Source organism: Ranitomeya imitator, chromosome 4, assembly GCF_032444005.1.
Source record: "Ranitomeya imitator isolate aRanImi1 chromosome 4, aRanImi1.pri, whole genome shotgun sequence".
NCBI lineage: Eukaryota > Metazoa > Chordata > Amphibia > Anura > Dendrobatidae > Ranitomeya > Ranitomeya imitator.
The window spans coordinates 528,268,662-528,288,776 of NC_091285.1; the positions used below are offsets into that span (position 1 = coordinate 528,268,662).

Sequence of the window (20,115 nt, forward strand, 5' to 3'; positions counted from 1 at the left end):
GTCAGCGGGACCTCAACGATCAAAAAATGGCCCAGGCCATTCCGACACGACCAGCGATCTCACAGCAGGGGCCTGATCGCTGGTACGTGTCACACATAGCGAGATCGCTAACTGAGATCGCTGTTGCGTCACAAAACTTGTGACTCAGCAGCGATCTCGCTATGTGAGACGGGGGCTTTAGGGAATCCTCACATGTATTCATGCTGTCTAGCAGCTGCAAATCATGCAGCTGCGTCAACAAAAACAACCTCTGAGCATGCCAAAATACGCAGAGACCACCCGAGCAACGAGTATACTCGCTCATCACTAGATTTAACTAAATATATAGAAAAAAACAAAAAGATAACCTTTCCTATATAATTCTCTTTTTTTTACAGTTGTTTCCTGACAAACAAAACAGCATAGAAAGCATCTGCATGCCTGGAATAGGTTCTGTCTCCATCTGCCTTATATTGGGGTCCACCAGCTTTCACCAAGGAGTCCGTCATTCTGATGGAACAAAATAATGCTTTATCAGTGAAAAAAAAAAAATATATATATATATATAGAAAATAAAAGAGAGAATCTTCCATGTATCTGCAAAGAAGAGAACCGTGCAGACTTTGGTTTTATTATTATAATTCTCGGCTACTAAAATTAAATTCTGTACAGAAAGTTCCCATCACTATCAAAAAACTCCTTTCCTTTTTGCACAACCCTCATGTTATTCGGAGCGCCACTGTTGGCCAATTCTTCCAGATCTTTGTCACTTAATACTTCTCTGTCCCATTTCTCATCCTCTGTCCTTTCCTCCTTGTTCAGGGTCTGGTCAGATTCTACCTTTGTACTTGTGGTCGGCCCACCCTGACTAGCCGCAGCAGAGAAGACGCCTTGCACCATGTCTTGAGACTTCGGCGTTACGGCAAGGGATTTTGTCAGATGTTCAGTCCTTAAAGCCAATTCTGAGTCTGATGGTGTTGGTGGAGGAAGAAGATGGGCGGACTGGCTGATAAGCAGTTGTCTTTTATTCCCCTGTAGTGGTAACAATGGCTGCGCTGGGTGTTTGGAAGAAGCCTCGAGCTGTAGCTGTTTTTTGGGGGAAACTGGCAGATTTTGGCCAAGAATTCTGAAAACGGAGGCATCTTGTTTCATTCTTCTTGCTTCATTTGGTATAAATTTTGACTTCAGTACTTTCTTTATGGCATCGGTACTCACATTAAAACCTATAGCCAGCCGTGTCAGTGGCCATTCTTCCGGTAACTCCTGTCTCAAATATCTGTGAAAAATAAAAGTGACAAAGTAATTTCCACAGTCATCTGGACAAAACTTCAAAATCAACGGTAAAATCAGTTTACACCATGTGCCTGGTGCTACATTTTCTACCATTGTCATGAGGCCATCATAAAAAAAGGAAATAAAAGGGACATTTTGTTTAATTCTGCAAAATCAGAAACGAGTAGGTGCCAATGACCTCATCGCACAGCGTCGTGTGTGGATCGGTGGTTGTGTTCCCAATGCAGGTCTATAAGACTCACAGTCAGGGCTCGCGCACACCAGCCTATACATCGGATGAGTGCTATAGTACTCGGACCAATGACATTCAAAGGGGCAATGATAGTGAACGATTTTATTCACTTACAGAATCCGTGTATCAAAATAAATAAAAATCCCTGCACTTTCTCTCCGAATTCTGAAGCCACTCACCTATTCACATCTATGGGTAGGTAGAAAGCATCGGACTGCACTTTGACGACATCCGAGTGCAGTCCCACTTCCACAATGGAAAAGTTCCTCTCCATCTTCTCGTAGTGTGCTAGGATTCTCTCAGCTGAGAGAATCAGATCACATCATGCTGACACTCAGATCAGTGTTATTTGATCTCAGATGAAAGAATCTACATCTGTCTGACTATATTCACTGAGAAAGCGATTTCTGCCAGATAGTGAGAACTGGAGTCACATGAAGCAAAAAAAGAAAAAGTAATCGTCGCTGGGACGCAGAGAAGACAGCAAATGGTAAGTAATTAACCCCTTTACCCCCAAGGGTGGTTTGCACGTTAATGACCGGGCCAATTTTTACAATTCTGACCACTGTCCCTTTATGAGGTTATAACTCTGGAACGCTTCAACGGATCCTGGTGATTCTGACATTGTTTTCTCGTGACATATTGTACTTCATGATAGTGGTAAAATTTATTTGATAGTACCTGCGTTTGTAAAAAAAAAACGGAAATTTGGCAAAAATTATGAAAATTTCGCAATTTTCAAACTTTGAATTTTTATGCCCTTAAATCACAGAGATATGTCACACAAAATACTTAATAAGTAACATTTCCCACATGTCTACTTTACATCAGCATAATTTTGGAACCAAATTTTTTTTTTGTTAGGGAGTTATAAGGGTTAAAAGTTGACCAGCAATTTCTCATTTTTACAACACCATTTCTTTTTTAGGGACCACATCTCATTTGAAGTCATTTTGAGGGGTCTATATGATAGAAAATACCCAAGTGTGAAACCATTCTAAAAACTGCACCCCTCAAGGTGCTCAAAACCACATTCAAGAAGTTTATTAACCCTTCAGGTGTTTAATAGGAATTTTTGGAATGTTTAAATAAAAATGAACATTTAACTTTTTTTCACAAAAAAATTTAATTCAGCTCCAATTTGTTTTATTTTACCAAGGGTAACAGGAGAAAATGGACCCCAAAAGTTGTTGTCCAATTTGTCCTGAGTACGCTGATACCCCATATGTGACAGTAAACCACTGTTTGGGCGCATGGGAGAGCTCGGAAGGGAAGGAGCGCCGTTTGACTTTTCAATGCAAAATTGACAGGAATTGAGATGGGACGCCATGTTGCGTTTGGAGAGCCACTGATGTGCCTAAACATTGAAACCCCCCACAAGTGACACCATTTTGGAAAGTAGACCCCCTAAGGAACTTATCTGGATGTGTGGTGAGCACTTTGACCCACCAAGTGCTTCACAGAAGTTTATAATGCAGAACCGTAAAAATAAAAAATCATATTTTTTCACAAAAATTATATTTTTGCCCCCAATTTTTTATTTTTCCAAGGGTTAGAGAAGAAATTGGACCTCAAAACTTGTTGTACAATTTGTCCTGAGTACGCTGATACCCCATATGTGGGGGTAAACCACTGTTTGGGCACATGGTAGAGCTCGGAAGGGAAGGAGCGCCGTTTGACTTTTCAATGCAAAATTGACAGGAATGGAGATGGGACGCCATGTTGCGTTTGGAGTAGAGTTGAGCGACCTTGACCTTTTTAGAGTCGAGCCGGGTTTTGCGAAACCCGACTATGTCCAAAGTCGGGTCGAGTGAAATCGGCCGATTATGACGTAAAGTCGGGATCGACCGAAACACGAAACCCAATGCAAGTCAATGGGGCAGCATAGTCGGCAGTGAGTGGGGGCCAGGAAAACACCTAGAGTGCCCATTTTAATGTCAAAACCATCCATTCTTCTTAATGAAGCTTGTCAAGCGTAATTTACCTTATAATAATTGGAAGGCATTTGAAATTGGGGGTCATTTGGCTAAAGTTGTGGGGGGTAGGGCTGGTTCAAGTAATTAGTGGGCCCAGGAAATCTGGACCACGTCACGGCAGTGGAGCAGGGAGAGGTAAGTATTTCAACTTTGCAAGTGCTGTGAACCTGAGCAAGCAGGGGGGGCCCACTCGTTGGCATTGGCACTGGCACAGGGCCCCTCAAAGTACAGCGGTGTGTTTGCACGGCGGGGGCGCCTCCCACCGGCAGCAACACTTTTGCGTACTATGAGAGGCCCTGTGCCAGTGACGTCGCCAACTAGTATTCCTCCCCCCACCTGATGAAGGAACCTGCACTTTCATCTGCACCTTCCTCTTTGTCCCCGTGTAAGGTGGTATGGTATGCGGGAAGAGCAACCTGACTTTCAGCAGGGTCACAATGTTGTTGTGTAGCGTGCACGGGGAATGTTGCGTTATGGGTCAATGTACCAGCAGACTCATCTATCACTGGCTGGGCAATGGGCACGATGAAGTGGAAACACAGATATAGGCCCAAAGAAGAAAGTGGGCTAAATGCAGTTCAAAATTGGTAACACAGGAATAACCAGGGGGCATTGCAGTGGAGGACAACTGGAATGAGAGGCTGACACAGAGAGTAGGGCCAAATCAGTAAGTAGTCGAAATGCAGTTCAAAATTGGCAACCGTAGTAAACAGGCGGCACAGCTTTGTTCAGTGGAGGAGAACAGCAAGGAGTGGCAGACACCGATAGTAGGCCCCAAACCAACTAGTAGGCCAAATGCAGTCTAACATTAACAACTACTTAACGAGAGGCTGAAAATGGTATTTCAGGACAGGAAACCAGGAGAACAGCAAGGAGTGGCAGACACCGATAGTAGGCCCCAAACCAACTAGTACGCCAAATGCAGTTGTTCCATTTAACCACAATTTAATGAGAGCCTGAACATAGAAGCTCAGGAAAGGCAACCTGGGGAACACCTTGGAGTGTAACACACCATCTCTCTCCACCCCATACCCATTTTGTAGGCCTAATGCTGTGTACTTTTCTACAACTACTAAACGAGAGTCGGAAGACCGAAGCAATGGCAAGGAAACCTGGGGAACACCTTGGAGTGTAACACACCATCTCTCTCCACCCCATACCCAATTTGTAGGCCTAATGCAGCCTACTTTCCGACACCTACTAAACGAGAGCATGAAGCTCGAAGCTCAGGAAAGGCAACCTGGTGAAAACCTTGGAGTGTAACACAACCTGTCTACACCCCATACCAAATTTGTAGGCCTAATGCAGCGTAGTTTCCACCAACTACTAAACGAGAGCCGGAAGATCGAAGCTCATGAAAGGCAACCCGGGGAACACCTTGGAGTGTAACACAACCTCTCTCTACACCACGAAAGGGCTGATTCTTAGGAAGGAAGGCTGTTGTAAATAAGCATTGCGCGTCCGAGGGTGATTATATTCTTATTCGGTATCTACTCACCCTCGGACGCGCCATGCTTCTTGATTTGTAATTAATGTTTATTTGCAATGTGCTTTTGACTTACTCAATTATTTTTTTAATTATTGATTTTATTAAATTAATAGTTTAACATCTTATTGGAAATAATTTAAAGGAGACGCGACAGGACAACACTCGGTGGATGCCATATCTGTGTTAACAACTCCAAAAAACTTTCAGTTAACTTCTTGCAGGAGAAAGAAATTGTAGCTGTTGGACCTTTGTAGTACAGTTCCAGATATTTGTTGTGTGTTTGTTTTGATTGTTAAAATGTCTGCATTTGAGATCTCAACACGATCTTATTTTTTATAATCAAATTAATTTTTTAAATATTTTATTAGGTTGGTTCAAGGGGTACACGGGCCGCAGTAGACAGGTCAGTGGAGGCCTAGTGGAAGGAGGGACCGCAGATGCGCCACTGTTTCACCCATACACAATTAGTAGGCCTAATGCAGCGTAGTTTCCAACAGCTACTAAACGAGAGCCGGAAGATCGAAGCTCAGGAAAGGCAACCTGGGGAACACCTTGGAGTGTAACACAACCTCTCTCTACACCACGGAAGGGCTGATTCTTAGGATGGAAGGCTGTTGTAAATAAGCATTGCGCGTCCGAGGGTGATTATATTCTTATTCGGTATCTACTCACCCTCGGACGTGCCATGCTTCTTGATTTGTAATTAATGTTTATTTGCAATGTGCTTTTGACTTACTCAATTATTTTTTTAATTATTGATTTTATTAAATTAATAGTTTAACATCTTATTGGAAATAATTTAAAGGAGACGCGACAGGACAACACTCGGTGGATGCCATATCTGTGTTAACAACTCCAAAAAACTTTCAGTTAACTTCTTGCAGGAGAAAGAAATTGTAGCTGTTGGACCTTTGTAGTACAGTTCCAGATATTTGTTGTGTGTTTGTTTTGATTGTTAAAATGTCTGCATTTGAGATCTCAACACGATCTTATTTTTTATAATCAAATTAATTTTTTAAATATTTAATGATGTTGGTTCAAGGGGTACACGGGCAGCAATAGACAGGTCAGTGGAGGCCTAGTGGAAGGAGTGACGGCAGACAGGCATCAAAGGCCTAACATTGGGCTGGCTGTAGGCAAGTTAAAATTGGTTCCAGGGGAACACGGCCATCAGTGGCCTGGTCAGTGTAGTTGTAGTTGAAAGAACGGGACGCAGACAGGCTTCGAAGGCCTAACATAACAAACTTGGGCTGGCTGTAGGCACTTTTAAATTTGTTCCAGGGGTACATGGGCAGCAGTGTATGGTCAGTGGAAGTCTAGTGGAAGGAGTGACCGCAGACAGGCTTCGAAGGCCTAACATAACAAACTTGGGCTGGCTGTAGGCACTTTTAAATTGGTTCCAGGGGTACACGGGCAGCAGTGGTCTGGTCAGTGGAAGTCTAGTGGAAGGAGTGACCGCAGACAGGCTTCCAAGGCCTAACATAACAAACTTGGGCTGGCTGTAGGCACTTTTAAATTGGTTCCAGGGGTACACGGGCAGCAGTGGTCTGGTCTGTGGAAGTCTAGTGGAAGGAGTGACCGCAGACAGGCTTCGAAGGCCTAACATAACAAACTTGGGCTGGCTGTAGGCACTTTTAAATTGGTTCCAGGGGTACACGGGCAGCAGTGGTCTGGTCAGTGGAAGTCTAGTGGAAGGAGTGACCGCAGACAGGCTTCCAAGGCCTAACATAACAAACTTGGGCTGGCTGTAGGCACTTTTAAATTGGTTCCAGGGGTACATGGGCAGCAGTGTATGGTCAGTGGAAGTCTAGTGGAAGGAGTGACGGCAGACAGTCTTCGAAGGCCTAACATAACAAAATTGGGCTGACTGTAGGCACTTTTAAATTGGTTCCAGGGTAACACGGCCAGCAGTGGCCTGGTCAGTGTAGTAGTTGTAGAAAGAAGGGACCGCAGACAGGCTTCGAAGGCCTAACATAACAAAAATGTCAAAACAATGGTATTGTCAGTGCCAGGCATTGAAGGATGTCAGCGCCTAGACTACACATTGGTGAAGCTGTGAGAGATAATTTTGCTAGTGGTAGAGCACTGTTTGAGCTGGGGGGGGGGAACTGTCTTGTGGCCGGCGGTACAGGCACAGGGCCCCTCATATTACAACGGTGTGTCTGACGTTGGGTGCGCACCACCACCGCCAGAGACACTTTATTGTACTATGAGGGACCCAGTGGCAGTGCCGTCGACCAAAAGCGGCCACACCCACCTCTTCAGACAAACAGCACTCTCAAGGGTCCAAGCGCAAAGTGGCGATAGCACGGCCCCGTGTGGGGAGTTTGGCCATTTCGTGAGGTGGAAACATGTCGTATGCTGGACAATCAGGTGAAGAAAATTACGAGATTGGAAAAGTCATTCAGAATAGTCCACAGGCAAGACCTTTTCATAGGAAAGCTAGGTGTCAGCCGGGCAGGGTGGGGCAAAAGATTTTGAAATCCAGTTGTGGTTCATTTTAATGAAGGTTAGATCATCTACATTTTGGGTAGCCAGACGAGTCCTTTTTTCTGTTAGTATTGAACCTGCAGCACTGAATACTCTTTCTGATAGGACACTAGCTGCCGGGCAAGCAAGCTCCTGCAATGCATATTCTGCCAATTCTGGCCAGGTGTCTAATTTGGATGCCCAGTAATCAAATGGGAATGACGGTTGAGGGAGAACGTCGATAAGGGATGAAAAATAGTTTGTAACCATACTGGACAAATGTTGTCTCCTGTCACTTTGAATTGATGCTGCAGTACCTGTCCTGTCTGCGGTCATAGAAAAATCACTCCACAACCTGGTCAGAAAACCCCTCTGGCCAACGCCACTTCTGATTTCTGCCCCTCTAACACCTCTGGTCTGCTGGCCCCTGGAGCTCGTGTGAGAACGATCACGGGCGCTGTGTGCAGGGAATGCCAGAAGCAAACGGTCAACAAGAGTTGATTGTTTTGTTGCTAATATTAGTTCCAAGTTCTCATGTGGCATAATATTTTGCAATTTGCCTTTATAGCGAGGATCAAGGAGGCAGGCCAACCAGTAATCGTCATCGTTCATCATTTTTGTAATGCGTGTGTCCCTTTTGAGGATACGCAAGGCATAATCCGCCATGTGGGCCAAAGTTCCCGTTGTCAAATCTGCGGTTGTGCTTGGTTGAGGGGCAGTTGCAGGCAAATCTACGTCACTTGTGTCCCTCAAAAAACCAGAACCCGGCCTTGCCACGCCACCAATTTCCCGTGCCCCCGGGAAAGCTTCCTCATTAAAAATATACTCATCCCCATCATCCTCCTCCTCCTCTTCGCCCGGTACCTCGTCATGTACACTGCCCTGACCAGACAATCGCTGACTGTCATCAAGGCTTTCCTCTTCCTCTGGTGCAGACGCCTGATCCTTTATGTGCGTCAAACTTTGCATCAGCAGACGCATTAGGGGGATGCTCATGCTTATTATGGCGTTGTCTGCACTAACCAGCCGTGTGCATTCCTCAAAACACTGAAGGACTTGACACATGTCTTGAATCTTCGACCACTGCACACCTGACAACTCCATGTCTGCCATCCTACTGCCTGCCCGTGTATGTGTATCCTCCCACAAAAACATAACAGCCCGCCTCTGTTCGCACAGTCTCTGAAGCATGTGCAGTGTTGAGTTCCACCTTGTTGCAACGTCTATGATTAGGCGATGCTGGGGAAGGTTCAAAGAACGCTGATAGGTCTGCATACGGCTGGAGTGTACAGGCGAACGGCGGATATGTGCGCAAAGTCCACGCACTTTGAGGAGCAGGTCGGATAACCCCGGATAACTTTTCAGGAAGCACTGCACCACCAGGTTTAAGGTGTGAGCCAGGCAAGGAATGTGTTTCAGTTGGGAAAGGGAGATGGCAGCCATGAAATTCCTTCCGTTATCACTCACTACCTTGCCTGCCTCAAGATCTACAGTGCCCAGCCACGACTGCGTTTCTTGCTGCAAGAACTCGGACAGAACTTCCGCGGTGTGTCTATTGTCGCCCAAACACTTCATAGCCAATACAGCCTGCTGACGTATGCCAGTAGCTGCCCCATAATGGGAGACCTGGTGTGCAACAGTGGCAGGTGCGGATGGAGTGTTTGTGCGACTGCGGTCTGTGGACGAGCTCTTGCTTCTGCAGGAGGACGAGGAGGAGGAGGAGGAGGAGGGGGTGCGAACGGCTACAGACAACTGTTTACTAGACCGTGGGCTAGGCAGAACTGTCCCAAACTTGCTGTCCCCTGTGGACCCTGAATCCACCACATTTACCCAGTGTGCCGTGATGGACACGTAACGTCCCTGGCCATGCCTACTGGTCCATGCATCTGTTGTCAGGTGCACCTTTGTGCTCACAGATTGCCTGAGTGCATGGACGATGCGCTCTTTAACATGCTGGTGGAGGGCTGGGATGGCTTTTCTGGAAAAAAAGTGTCGACTGGGTAGCTCGTAGCGTGGTACAGCGTAGTCCATCAGGGCTTTGAAAGCTTCGCTTTCAACTAACCGGTAGGGCATCATCTCTAACGAGATTAGTCTAGCTATGTGGGCGTTCAAACCCTGTGTACGCGGATGCGAGGCTAAGTATTTCCTTTTTCTAACCATAGTCTCATGTAGGGTGAGCTGGACTGGAGAGCTGGAGATCGTGGAACTAGCGGGGGTGCCGGTGGACATGGCAGACTGAGAGACGGTGGGAGATGGTATTGTTGCCGCCGGTGCCCTAGATGCAGTGTTTCCTACTACGAAACTGGTGATTCCCTGACCCTGACTGCTTTGGCCTGGCAAAGATACCTGCACAGATACAGCAGGTGGTGCGCTAAATGGTGGTCCTACACTGCCGGAAGGGATGTTGCGTTGATGACTAGCTTCATTGGCCGAGGGTGCAACAACCTTAAGGGACGTTTGGTAGTTAGTCCAAGCTTTCAAATGCATGGTGGTTAAATGTCTATGCATGCAACTAGTATTGAGACTTTTCAGATTCTGACCTCTGCTTAAGGAAGTAGAACATTTTTGACAGATGACTTTGCGCTGATCAATTGGATGTTGTTTAAAAAAATGCCAGACTGCACTCTTTCTAGCATCGGATACCTTTTCAGGCATTGCAGACTGAGCTTTAACCGGATGGCCACGCTGTCCTCCACCAGGTTTTGGCTTTGCCACGCGTTTTGGGCAAGATACGGGCCCGGCAGATGGAACCTGTGGCGATGTTGATGCCTGCTGCGGCCCCTCCTCCTCCTCTGCTTCAGAACTGCTGCCGCCTGCACCCTGTTCCCCCAATGGCTGCCAATCGGGGTCAAGAACTGGGTCATCTAATAACTCTTCTTGTACCTCCTGCGCAACTTCGTCTGTGTCACCGTGTCGTTCGGTGGTATAGCGTTCGTGATGGGGCAACATAGTCTCATCAGGGTCTGATTCTTGATCAGCACCCTGCGAGGGCAATGTTGTGGTCTGAGTCAAAGGACCAGCATAGTAGTCTGGCTGTGGCTGTGCGTCAGTGCACTCCATGTCAGATTCAATTTGTAATGGGCATGGACTGTTAACTGCTTCACTTTCTAAGCCAGGGACGGTATGTGTAAAGAGCTCCATGGAGTAACCCGTTGTGTCGCCTGCTGCATTCTTCTCTGTTGTTGTTTTTGCTGAAGAGGACAAGGAAGTGACTTGTCCCTGACCGTGAACATCCACTAACGACGCGCTGCTTTTACTTTTACCAGTTTCACGAGATGAGGCAAAAGAGCTAGAGGCTGAGTCAGCAAGATAAGCCAAAACTTGCTCTTGCTGCTCCGGCTTTAAAAGCGGTTTTCCTAATCCCAGAAAAGGGAGCGTTCGAGGCCTTGTGTAGCCGGACGACGAACCTGGCTCCACAGCTCCAGACTTAGGTGCAATATTTTTTTCCCCACGACCACCTGATGCTCCACCACTACCACTACCCTCATTACCAGCTGACAATGAACGCCCCCGGCCACGACCTCTTCCACTAGACTTCCTCATTGTTTTAAAAACGTAACCAAACTAACGTTATTTGTTGCAGTCACACAACTTACACGGTGAGCTATAACTTCAGTATGATTTAGCTACCCCTTTACAGGTTGGTGAGACCACAGCGAAAATCAGGCCCAATGTTACACACTCTTTTTTTGGTGGCTGCAAATTAGAGAGATGCCCCACACGCAGGACTGTCACTGAAGCACAAATGTTAATATTAATGTCACACTATTATTTTTTTTTTATTTTTATTTTTTTCAGGAACACTTTAGAAACCCCCCAAAAAAAAAAAAAATAGATTTTTTCAGGGAGAATTTAGAAAACAAATGTAACAAACTATATGCTTTCTATGGGCCACTGAGTGAGAGATGACGCACACAGGAATCAGGAGTGGCACACAAGCCCAGAGGCCAATATTTTTCTACCAATGATTGATGGAGTTATTTTCTCTGGTAGATTTTGGAACCCAAATCAAGGAAAAAAAATGTAGGCTTTCTATGGACCACAATTGGAGAGAGAGAGAGAGAGAGAGAGAGAGAGAGAGAGATGGCACACCCAGGAGTCAAGACTGGCACACAAGCAGAAAGGCCAATATTAATCTCCCATTTTTTTGGGGGTTTTGTTTTTTTTTTTTGTTTTTTTTTTTTTCAGGGAGACTTTAGAAAAAAAAATAATAAAAAAAATATGATTTTATCAGGAAGAATTTAGAAACCAAATAAAATAAAATGATTTTTCCAGGGAGAATTTATAAAACAAATAAAAACAAAAATAGGCGTTCTATGGCCCACTGACTGAGAGAGAGAGAGAGATGGAACGCTTAGTACTGGCACACAAGCCCAAAGGGCAATATTAATCTCCCTTTTTTTTTCCAGGGAGAATTTCTAAAACCCCCCCAAAAAAAAAAATAGGCTTTCTATGGCCCACTATTTGTGAGAGAGATGGGACGCTCAGGACTGGCACAGATGGCACGCTCAGGACTGGCACAGAAGCCCAGAGGCCAATATTAATCTCCCTTTTTTTCTGGGAGAATTTATAAAACCAAAAAAATATTTAAATAGGCTTTCTATGGCCCACTATTTGTGAGAGAGATGGCACGCTCAGGACTGGCACAGATGGCACGCTCACAACTGGCACACAAGCCCAGAGGCCAATATTAATCTCCCTTTTTTCAGGGAAAATTTATAAAACCAAAAAAAAAATTAAATAGGCTTTCTATGGCCCACTATTTGTGAGAGAGATGGCACGCTCAGGACTGGCACAGATGGCACGCTCACAACTGGCACACAAGCCCAGAGGCCAATATTAATCTCCCTTTTTTCAGGGAAAATTTATAAAACAAAAAAAAAATTAAATAGGCTTTCTATGGCCCACTATTTGTGAGAGAGATGGCACGCTCAGGGCTGGCACAGATGGCACGCTCAGGACTGGCACACAAGCCCAGAGGCCAATATTAATCTCCCTTTTTTTCAGGGAGAATTTATAAAACCAAAAAAAAAAATAAATAGGCTTTCTATGGCCCACTATTTGTGAGAGAGATGGCACGCTCAGGGCTGGCACAGATGGCACGCTCAGGACTGGCACACAAGCCCAGAGGCCAATATTAATCTCCCTTTTTTTCAGGGAGAATTTATAAAACCCAAAAAAAAATAAGATAGGCTTTCTATGGCCCACTATTTGTGAGAGAGATGGCACACTCAGGACTGGCACACAAGCCCAAAGGCCAATATTAATCTCCCACTGTATTTTTATCAGGGAGAATTTATACACCCCACAAAAAAAAATACAGAAAAATGAAAAGGCTTTCTATGGCCCACTATGTGAGAGAGATGGCACACACAGGGATGGCACTCTAGCAGAAATGCCAAATTGCCAATCTTAATCTCCCACCAAAAAAAAAAAAAAAAAAAAAAAAAACAGGGAATGTCCTACAATTACTATCTCCCTGCCTGCAGTAATCTCAGCCAGGTATGGCAGGCAGCTACTATCTCCCTGCCTGCAGTAATCTCAGCCAGGTATGGCAGGCAGCAATAAGGAGTGGACTGATGCACAAATGAAATAAAAAGTGTGGACAAACAAAAAAGATAGCTGTGCAGAAAGGAAGGAACAAGAGGATTTGTGCTTTGAAAAAAGCAGTTGGTTTGCACAGCGGCGTACACACAGCAATGCAGCTATCAGGGAGCCTTCTAGGGCAGCCCAATGAGCTACAGCGCTGAGGGGGAAAAAAAAAAAAAAAAACTTCCACTGTCCCTACACACCGAGGGTGGTGTTGGACAGTGCAAATCGCTGCAGCACAAGCGGTTTTGTGGTTAATGGACCCTGCCTAACGCTATCCCTGCTTCTGACAAAGCGGCAGCAACCTCTCCCTAAGCTCAGATCAGCAGCAGTAAGATGGCGGTCGGCGGGAACGCCTCTTTATAGCCCCTGTGACGTCGCAGACAGCAAGCCAATCACTGCAATGCCCTTCTCTAAGATGGTGGGGACCAGGACCTATGTCATCACGCTGCCCACACTCTGCGTTTACCTTCATTGGCTGAGAAATGGCGCTTTTCGCGTCATTGAAACGCGACTTTGGCGCGAAAGTCGCGTACCGCATGGCCGACCCCGCACAGGGGTCGGATCGGGTTTCATGAAACCCCGACTTAGCCAAAAGTCGGCGACTTTTGAAAATGTTCGACCCGTTTCGCTCAACCCTAGTTTGGAGAGCCATTGATGTGCCTAAACATTGAAACCCCCCACAAGTGACACCATTTTGGAAAGTAGACCCCCTAAGGAACTTATCTGGATGTGTGGTGAGCACTTTTACCCACCAAGGGCTTCACAGAAGTTTATAATGCAGAGCCATAAAAATAAAACAAAAGTTTTTTCCCACAAAAATTATTTTTCAGCCCCCAGTTTTGTATTTTTCCAAGGGTAGCAGGAGAAATTGGACCCTAAATGTTGTTGTCCAATTTGTCCTGAGTACGCTGATACCCGATATGTGGGGGGGAACCACCGTTTGGGCGCATGGGAGGGCTCGGAAAGGAAGGAGCATCATTTGGAATGCAGACTTAGATGGATTGGTCTGCAGGCGTCACATTGCGTTTGCAGAGCCCCTAATGTACCTAAACAGTAGAAACCCCCCACAAGTGACCCCATATTGGAAACTAGACCCCCCCAAGGAACTTATCTAGATGTGTTGTGAGAACTTTGAACCCCCAAGTGTTTCACTACAGTTTATAACGCAGAGCCGTGAAAATAAAAAATCTTTTTGTTTTCCCACAAAAATTATTTTTTAGCCCCCAGTTTTGTATTTTCCCAAGGGTAACAGGAGAAATTGGACCACAAAAGTTGTTGTCCTATTTGTCCTGAGTACGCTGATACCGCATATGTTGGGGTAAACCCCTGTTTGGGCGCACGGGAGAGCTCGGAAGGGAAGGAGCACTGTTTTACTTTTTCAACGATGAATTGGCTGGAATTGAGATCGGACGCCATGTCGTGTTTGGAGAGCCCCTGATGTGCCTAAATAGTGGAAACCCCCCAATTATAACTGAAACCCTAATCCAAACACACCCCTAACCCTAATTCCAACGGTAACCCTAACCACACCTCTAACCCTGACACACCCCTAAGCCTAATCCCAACCCTATTCCCAACTGTAAATGTAATCTAAACCCTAACCCTAACTTTAGCCCCAACCCTAACTGTAGCCCCAACCCTAACCCTAGCCCTGACCATAACCCTAGCCCTAACCCTAGCCCTATTCCCAACTGTAAATGTAATCTAAACCCTAACCCTAACTGTAGCCCCAACCCTAACCCTAACGGGAAAATGGAAATAAATACATTTTTTTTATTTTTCCATAACTAAGGGGGTGATGAAGGGGAGTTTGATTTACTTTTATAGCAGGTTTTTTAGCAGATTTTTATGATTGGCAGCCGTCACACACTGAAAGACGCTTTTTATTGCAAAAAATATTTTTTGCGTTACCACATTTTGAGAGCTATAATTTTTCCATATTTTGGTCCACAGAGTCATGTGAGGTCTTGTTTTTTGTGGGACGAGTTGACGTTTTTATTGGTAACATTTTCGGGCACGTGACATTTTTTGATCGCTTTTTATTCCGATTTTTGTGAGGAAGAATGACCAAAAACCAGCTATTCATGAATTTCTTTTGGGGGAGGCGTTTATACCGTTCCGCGTTTGGTAAAATTGATAAAGCAGTTTTATTCTTCGGGTCAGTACGATTACAGCGATACCTCATTTATATCATTTTTTTTATGTTTTGGCGCTTTTATACGATAAAAACTATTTTACAGAAAAAATAATTATTTTTGCATCGCTTTATTCTGAGGACTATAACTTTTTTATTTTTTTGCTGATGATGCTGTATGGCGGCTCGTTTTTTGTGGGACAAGATGACGTTTTCAGCGGTACCATGGTTATTTATATCTGTCTTTTTGATCGCGTGTTATTCCACTTTTTGTTCGGCGGTATGATAATAAAGCGTTGTTTTTTGCCTCGTTTTTTTTTTTTTTTTCTTACGGTGTTTACTGAAGGGGTTAACTAGTGGGGCAGTTTTATAGGTCGGGTCGTTACGGACGCGGCGATACTAAATATGTGCACTTCTATTGTTTTGTTTTTTTTATTTAGATGAAGAAATGTATTTATGGGAATATATATTTTTTTTTTCATTATTTAGGAATATTTTTTTTTTTTTTTTTTACACATTTGGAAAAATTTTTTTTAAATTTTTTACTTAGTCCCAGGGGGGGGGGGGGGACATCACAGATCAGTGATCTGACAGTTTGCACAGCACTCTGTCAGATCACCGATCTGATAGCAGTGCAGGCTGCTTCACAGTGCCTGCTCTGAGCAGGCTCTGTGAAGCCACCTCCCTCCCTGCAGGACCCGGATCCGCGGCCATCTTGGATCCGGGGCTCGAGCAGGCAGGGAGGGAGGTAAGACCCCCGCAGCAACGCGATCACATCGCGTTGCTGCGGGGGTCTCAGGGAAGCCCGCAGGGAGCCCCCTCCCTGCGCGGTGCTTCCCTGTACCGCCGGCACATCGCGATCATCTTTGATCGCGGTGTGCCGGGGGTTAATGTGCCGGGGGCGGTCCGTGACTGCTCCTGGCACATAGTGCCGGATGTCAGCTGAGATAAGCAGCTGACACCCGGCCGCGATCGGCGGCGCTCCCCCCGTGAGCGCTGCTGATCGCTATGACGTACTATCCCGTCCAGGGTCAGATAAGCCCAGGGCACCTCGACGGGATAGTACGTCTAAGGTCACAGAGGGGTTAATAATGCACGTTCTACCTCTTGCACGTGTATGAGGTGGTATGTATTGAGTGTATGCACAGGATTCTTTCCATCCAATTACATTACACTGATCGAAAGTCAGACATTGATCTGGCTTCAGTGGGTATTGATGATTGTAATTGATTTTAATGGTTGCTGTTGTTAATATTTTCATTGTGTTAAAATAGAGAATAAAGCGTTTTTCTTTTTTTATTTTAAAGCTGCAACATCAAAAACTCAACCAAATATTCATCGTGGGAACAAAGCCTTAGATTCCCAAAGCTCAGTAGAGCGCGTGTCCAGTCCCAACTCTGCAGTGAGGAGTATGAAGAGAGCGGCAGGCACCATAATGAAGCCAATGTCAGACCATGTTCTCAGAGGTCATATGCACATCATAGAAGGAACCCCCATGATTAAACATTGAGGACCACTCTATGCCATACTTAAACCATCCTTGTATTACCTGGATGACCACTGACTGCCGGCAGCTTTGCCAGAAAAATCAGCTGTTTGCTGGGGTTCCTGGGAGCAAGATCCTCACAGATTGGCAGAAGGGGGTTGTCTTTGATAATAAGGCCCCTTGAATCATCGTGCCATCACTCACACCATAAGGCCTCATTCAGACATGCATGATTCACGCATAGGACACATGCCCATTTTAGTCTGTGGGGCTATTCACATGTCCGTTTTTTTTTTTGCAAACTGAAAAACAGACATCAGATTTTGTTACAGGACATTGATCATACTTGGCAACGCAAGGCCATCGGTTGATGAAAAACAGAAAGTGTGCTGATCTTAGTTGCATCTGAGCGCTGTCTGCTTTTTCACTGACTGGAGAAGCTAGAAAACCTTATATCTTCTGTTTTGGTCAAATTCACGAAATGCGACTGTTACCATTTCTCGCAAATCACCACCCCCTCCCCCCCATGCTGTATGGTTTTTAGATGAGTTTTCAATTTGGTGAATTTTTGTGACTTTTTTTTGTTGTTAAAGATTTACAATTTTAATTGCTAAAAAAAAAAAATCAATCACAAAAACGGTTAATGGCAAAAAAAAGCGCATTTTTTTATTTTACCCCAGATTCATCTTGAGCTAAATTCTCGTGGGCCATTTTGATGACATTGGCGCAAAAAAAGGTCAGAGAATACAAGACGGAAAAAAAAAAAAAATTTGATAAATTGCAAATGATGAATCGAGCCTCCATCTTCACTACCTACCTAATCTGCTGGATTGCGTTCCAGGTCAGACGCCTCTCGGCGGGCTCCGGAGGCTCCAGCTCCTTCTTCATTCGTTTCAGCCGCATTGCTCGCTGACGTCTCTTCAGGGCACTGAGGGACACAACATCAATGAGAAAAAACCTGACACCAGATTTCTTCCACAGATTCCAGACAAGTCAATACTGTAGGTGAAGGGACCGTCTGCGGGCGTTACAGGAGACATGCTTGTTCCAGTACTGTGCTCCTAGAAAGCCCATTTTTCAAGACTGTCTGGTACTGATAAGAATGGCCTGTGGATGCCTGGGGCAGATCGGACAGTGTGCACTTTGGCATCATGGATTTCTTTTAAATATTCATTATGATCGCTTATTAGTTATTATCCTTTTGTTCTAAAGGGTTTGTCAAGTTTTTTGGTTTTTTTTATAGATAATAGTGCAGCCCGCTGCATTAGGGCCCATTCAGACACCAGTTTTTTTACATACAAGTTCTATCCACGTTTTCCACATGTTCATGTATTCTTGTGGACCGACTGGTTTGCATAAAATCACAGAGACATGTCAGATCTTGATCCGATCATCAAAATCACCAATGCATGTCTATGGGTCAGTGAAAATTAAAATGTGAAAAGTTCTCAGGTGCGGTCCTTTTTTATGCACTGTCTGATAGGAGAAGCTTGAGAAACCGCCACTTTTTTTTTTTCTTGCTAGGAAACTGACCAGACTTTGATAGTAAAAACTGACACACTAACCAAACTGATCAAATACGGGCCGCTCTCTGTGTACAAGAAATATCACTGATGTGTGAATGCGGCCTTACTCATAAGCCTCCGCCAAGCACAGAGCCTTAGGCCGGGTTCACACTTTGCATTTTGGTGCAGATTTTCAGAATAAAATATGCTGTGTTCCTGCATCAAAAATCCACACATTTTTCACACAAATTCATGCATTTTTAGATCTGTTTTTTTTGTTGCAGAAACGCATCGAAAATGCAAAGAAAAGCTATGCCGAGCCGGGACCTTATAGATTTCACAGACCCTACTGAAATTAATGGGGAAAATTTGCACCAAAAAGGTGTGTTCCTGCAACAGAAACTAGCGGGTTTTCATCAGTATTGCATCCATTTATTATGCTCCCATTGGGTTTAATGAGCGATCAGAGTAATGTGACGTCCATCAGGAAAAATGGCCATCTGCATTACCCAGCACGTACGTGTGTGCATAGGCTGAAACTACAGCCAAGTGTAAGTGCCATCTATGACAGTCGCTGGCGCAGGCACACCGCCGTACAGCATGAGATAGGAAGTCCGCCTGCGCCATCTAGTGGCGACTATAAGGACTGCCCCCAGCACGGACACCCCGCAGTGACCGCACATTATGCGCAGTGACAGACGCCGGTGCTGATAACGGAGTGCAGCACATGTCGCCGCTCACTACCTCTTGAGCTCCTGCTCCACGTTTTCCTCCGACTCTCCGTCACTTTCCGGCTCCTGCACGTCTACGGGGAACGGATTTCCCGGGTGACGGGTCCGCAAACAGCGGTAGCCCAATGGCGAGCAGTGAGAGGCACCCAGGATGCGGAGCCTCCACATTGCTGCCACCAAGGAGGCCGCCATCACGGAACATCGATGACTTCCGTCTGAGTTGCTCTGTGATCCATTGCCTGGCCCGGGCAGGCTCAGCCTGTGGAGCGCGGAGCGAGGCGGTGTCGGATCAGGGTGGGCTTTTCTGTGAGAATAGGGGGCGGCAGTGATCAGAAGCTTTAGGAATCATGTTCAGAATTACATTACAGCTTATAATTAAAGGGGTTAACCACAGGTTATCTATCTACAAAATAAGTGGTAACTTGCTGATCGGTGGGGTCTGGGACCCCCATTAATTGGCAGAATGAGGCACTTTTATCTCTGCTAATATGGAGCAGCAGGGCACGTGCCCGACCTGTGCGCCAGTTATTGGATATGGGGCCACTGATCCTGGCACCATAGAGAATGAAAATGGCGGTGGTCGGGCATCTGGCCCGGGGCCATATAGGATGAGACCCCTGGAGAACCAATTCTCTGTTCTGCCTGTCGGTGCATGTGTCAGCGGTCAGACCCCCAAGTCAGCATTTACCACCTATCCTGTGGTCAGCTGATGACTTATTTTGACTGGACAAACCCTATAAGAGGGCCCCTCTCAAGAGGGGACATCAGGGGTGACACTGTAGTAGAGGGCGTCTCCAATCTGGGGGCAGAAGGAATGCAGACCACCCACATGGCAGTTTTTACTCAGGCCTTGTACACATGTCAGTTTTTATTTCCCGGGTTATCCATTTGGGGAGGATATAAATGTAAACAGCAAGAGCACAAGAAGAGGATTCAGAGATCCTCCAAAAATTAGAAAAGACAGCAAAATGAGGCAGAGACGCTTACCTGCTTAGGCCTCTAAACAAATGCACTATCAGGATGCAGTGGACCCATGTGGTTAAGATGGAGACAACACAGGTGCAGAAATACCGATGAGGCAGCCAATAACAACCTACCAAACTAATGGAGGGGGTGGCTGCTTGGCATATTGCTGCACATAAAAGACTTGTATGTGTCGCTGTTCACACAATGGAGATGCACAGCATCCAGGCAAGCCTAGTAGTGACACCCTTCTATTAGATCAGGCG

The 20,115-nt window shown here is 45.5% G+C and overlaps 1 protein-coding gene across 1 annotated transcript; it reads right to left on the reverse strand.

Annotated features, from left to right (window-relative positions):
* Positions 1-566: 566 nt before the first annotated feature.
* Positions 567-19,132, reverse strand: NGRN (neugrin, neurite outgrowth associated). Its single transcript, XM_069766169.1, has 3 exons — positions 18,900-19,132; positions 17,468-17,578; positions 567-1,255 (listed from the first exon to the last, which is right to left on the reverse strand). Exons 1-3 carry the CDS (start codon positions 19,076-19,078, stop codon positions 637-639), a joined length of 909 nt encoding a protein of 302 aa, XP_069622270.1. The 5' UTR covers positions 19,079-19,132; the 3' UTR covers positions 567-636.
* Between the last annotated feature and the right edge of the window lie 983 nt (positions 19,133-20,115).

What these genes read in the sequence shown, in the direction of transcription:
- NGRN (XM_069766169.1), bottom strand. Translation starts at nt 19,078, where the DNA reads ATGGCGGCCTCCTTGGTGGCAGCAATGTGGAGGCTCCGCATCCTGGGT. An exon ending in GTGGAGCAGGAGCTCAAGAG is followed by an intron (nt 17,579 to 18,899) that starts GTAGTGAGCGGC and finishes TGTGTCCCTCAG; the next exon opens with TGCCCTGAAGAGACGTCAGC. An exon ending in AACGCAATCCAGCAGATTAG is followed by an intron (nt 1,256 to 17,467) that starts GTAGGTAGTGAA and finishes TATTTTTCACAG; the next exon opens with ATATTTGAGACAGGAGTTAC.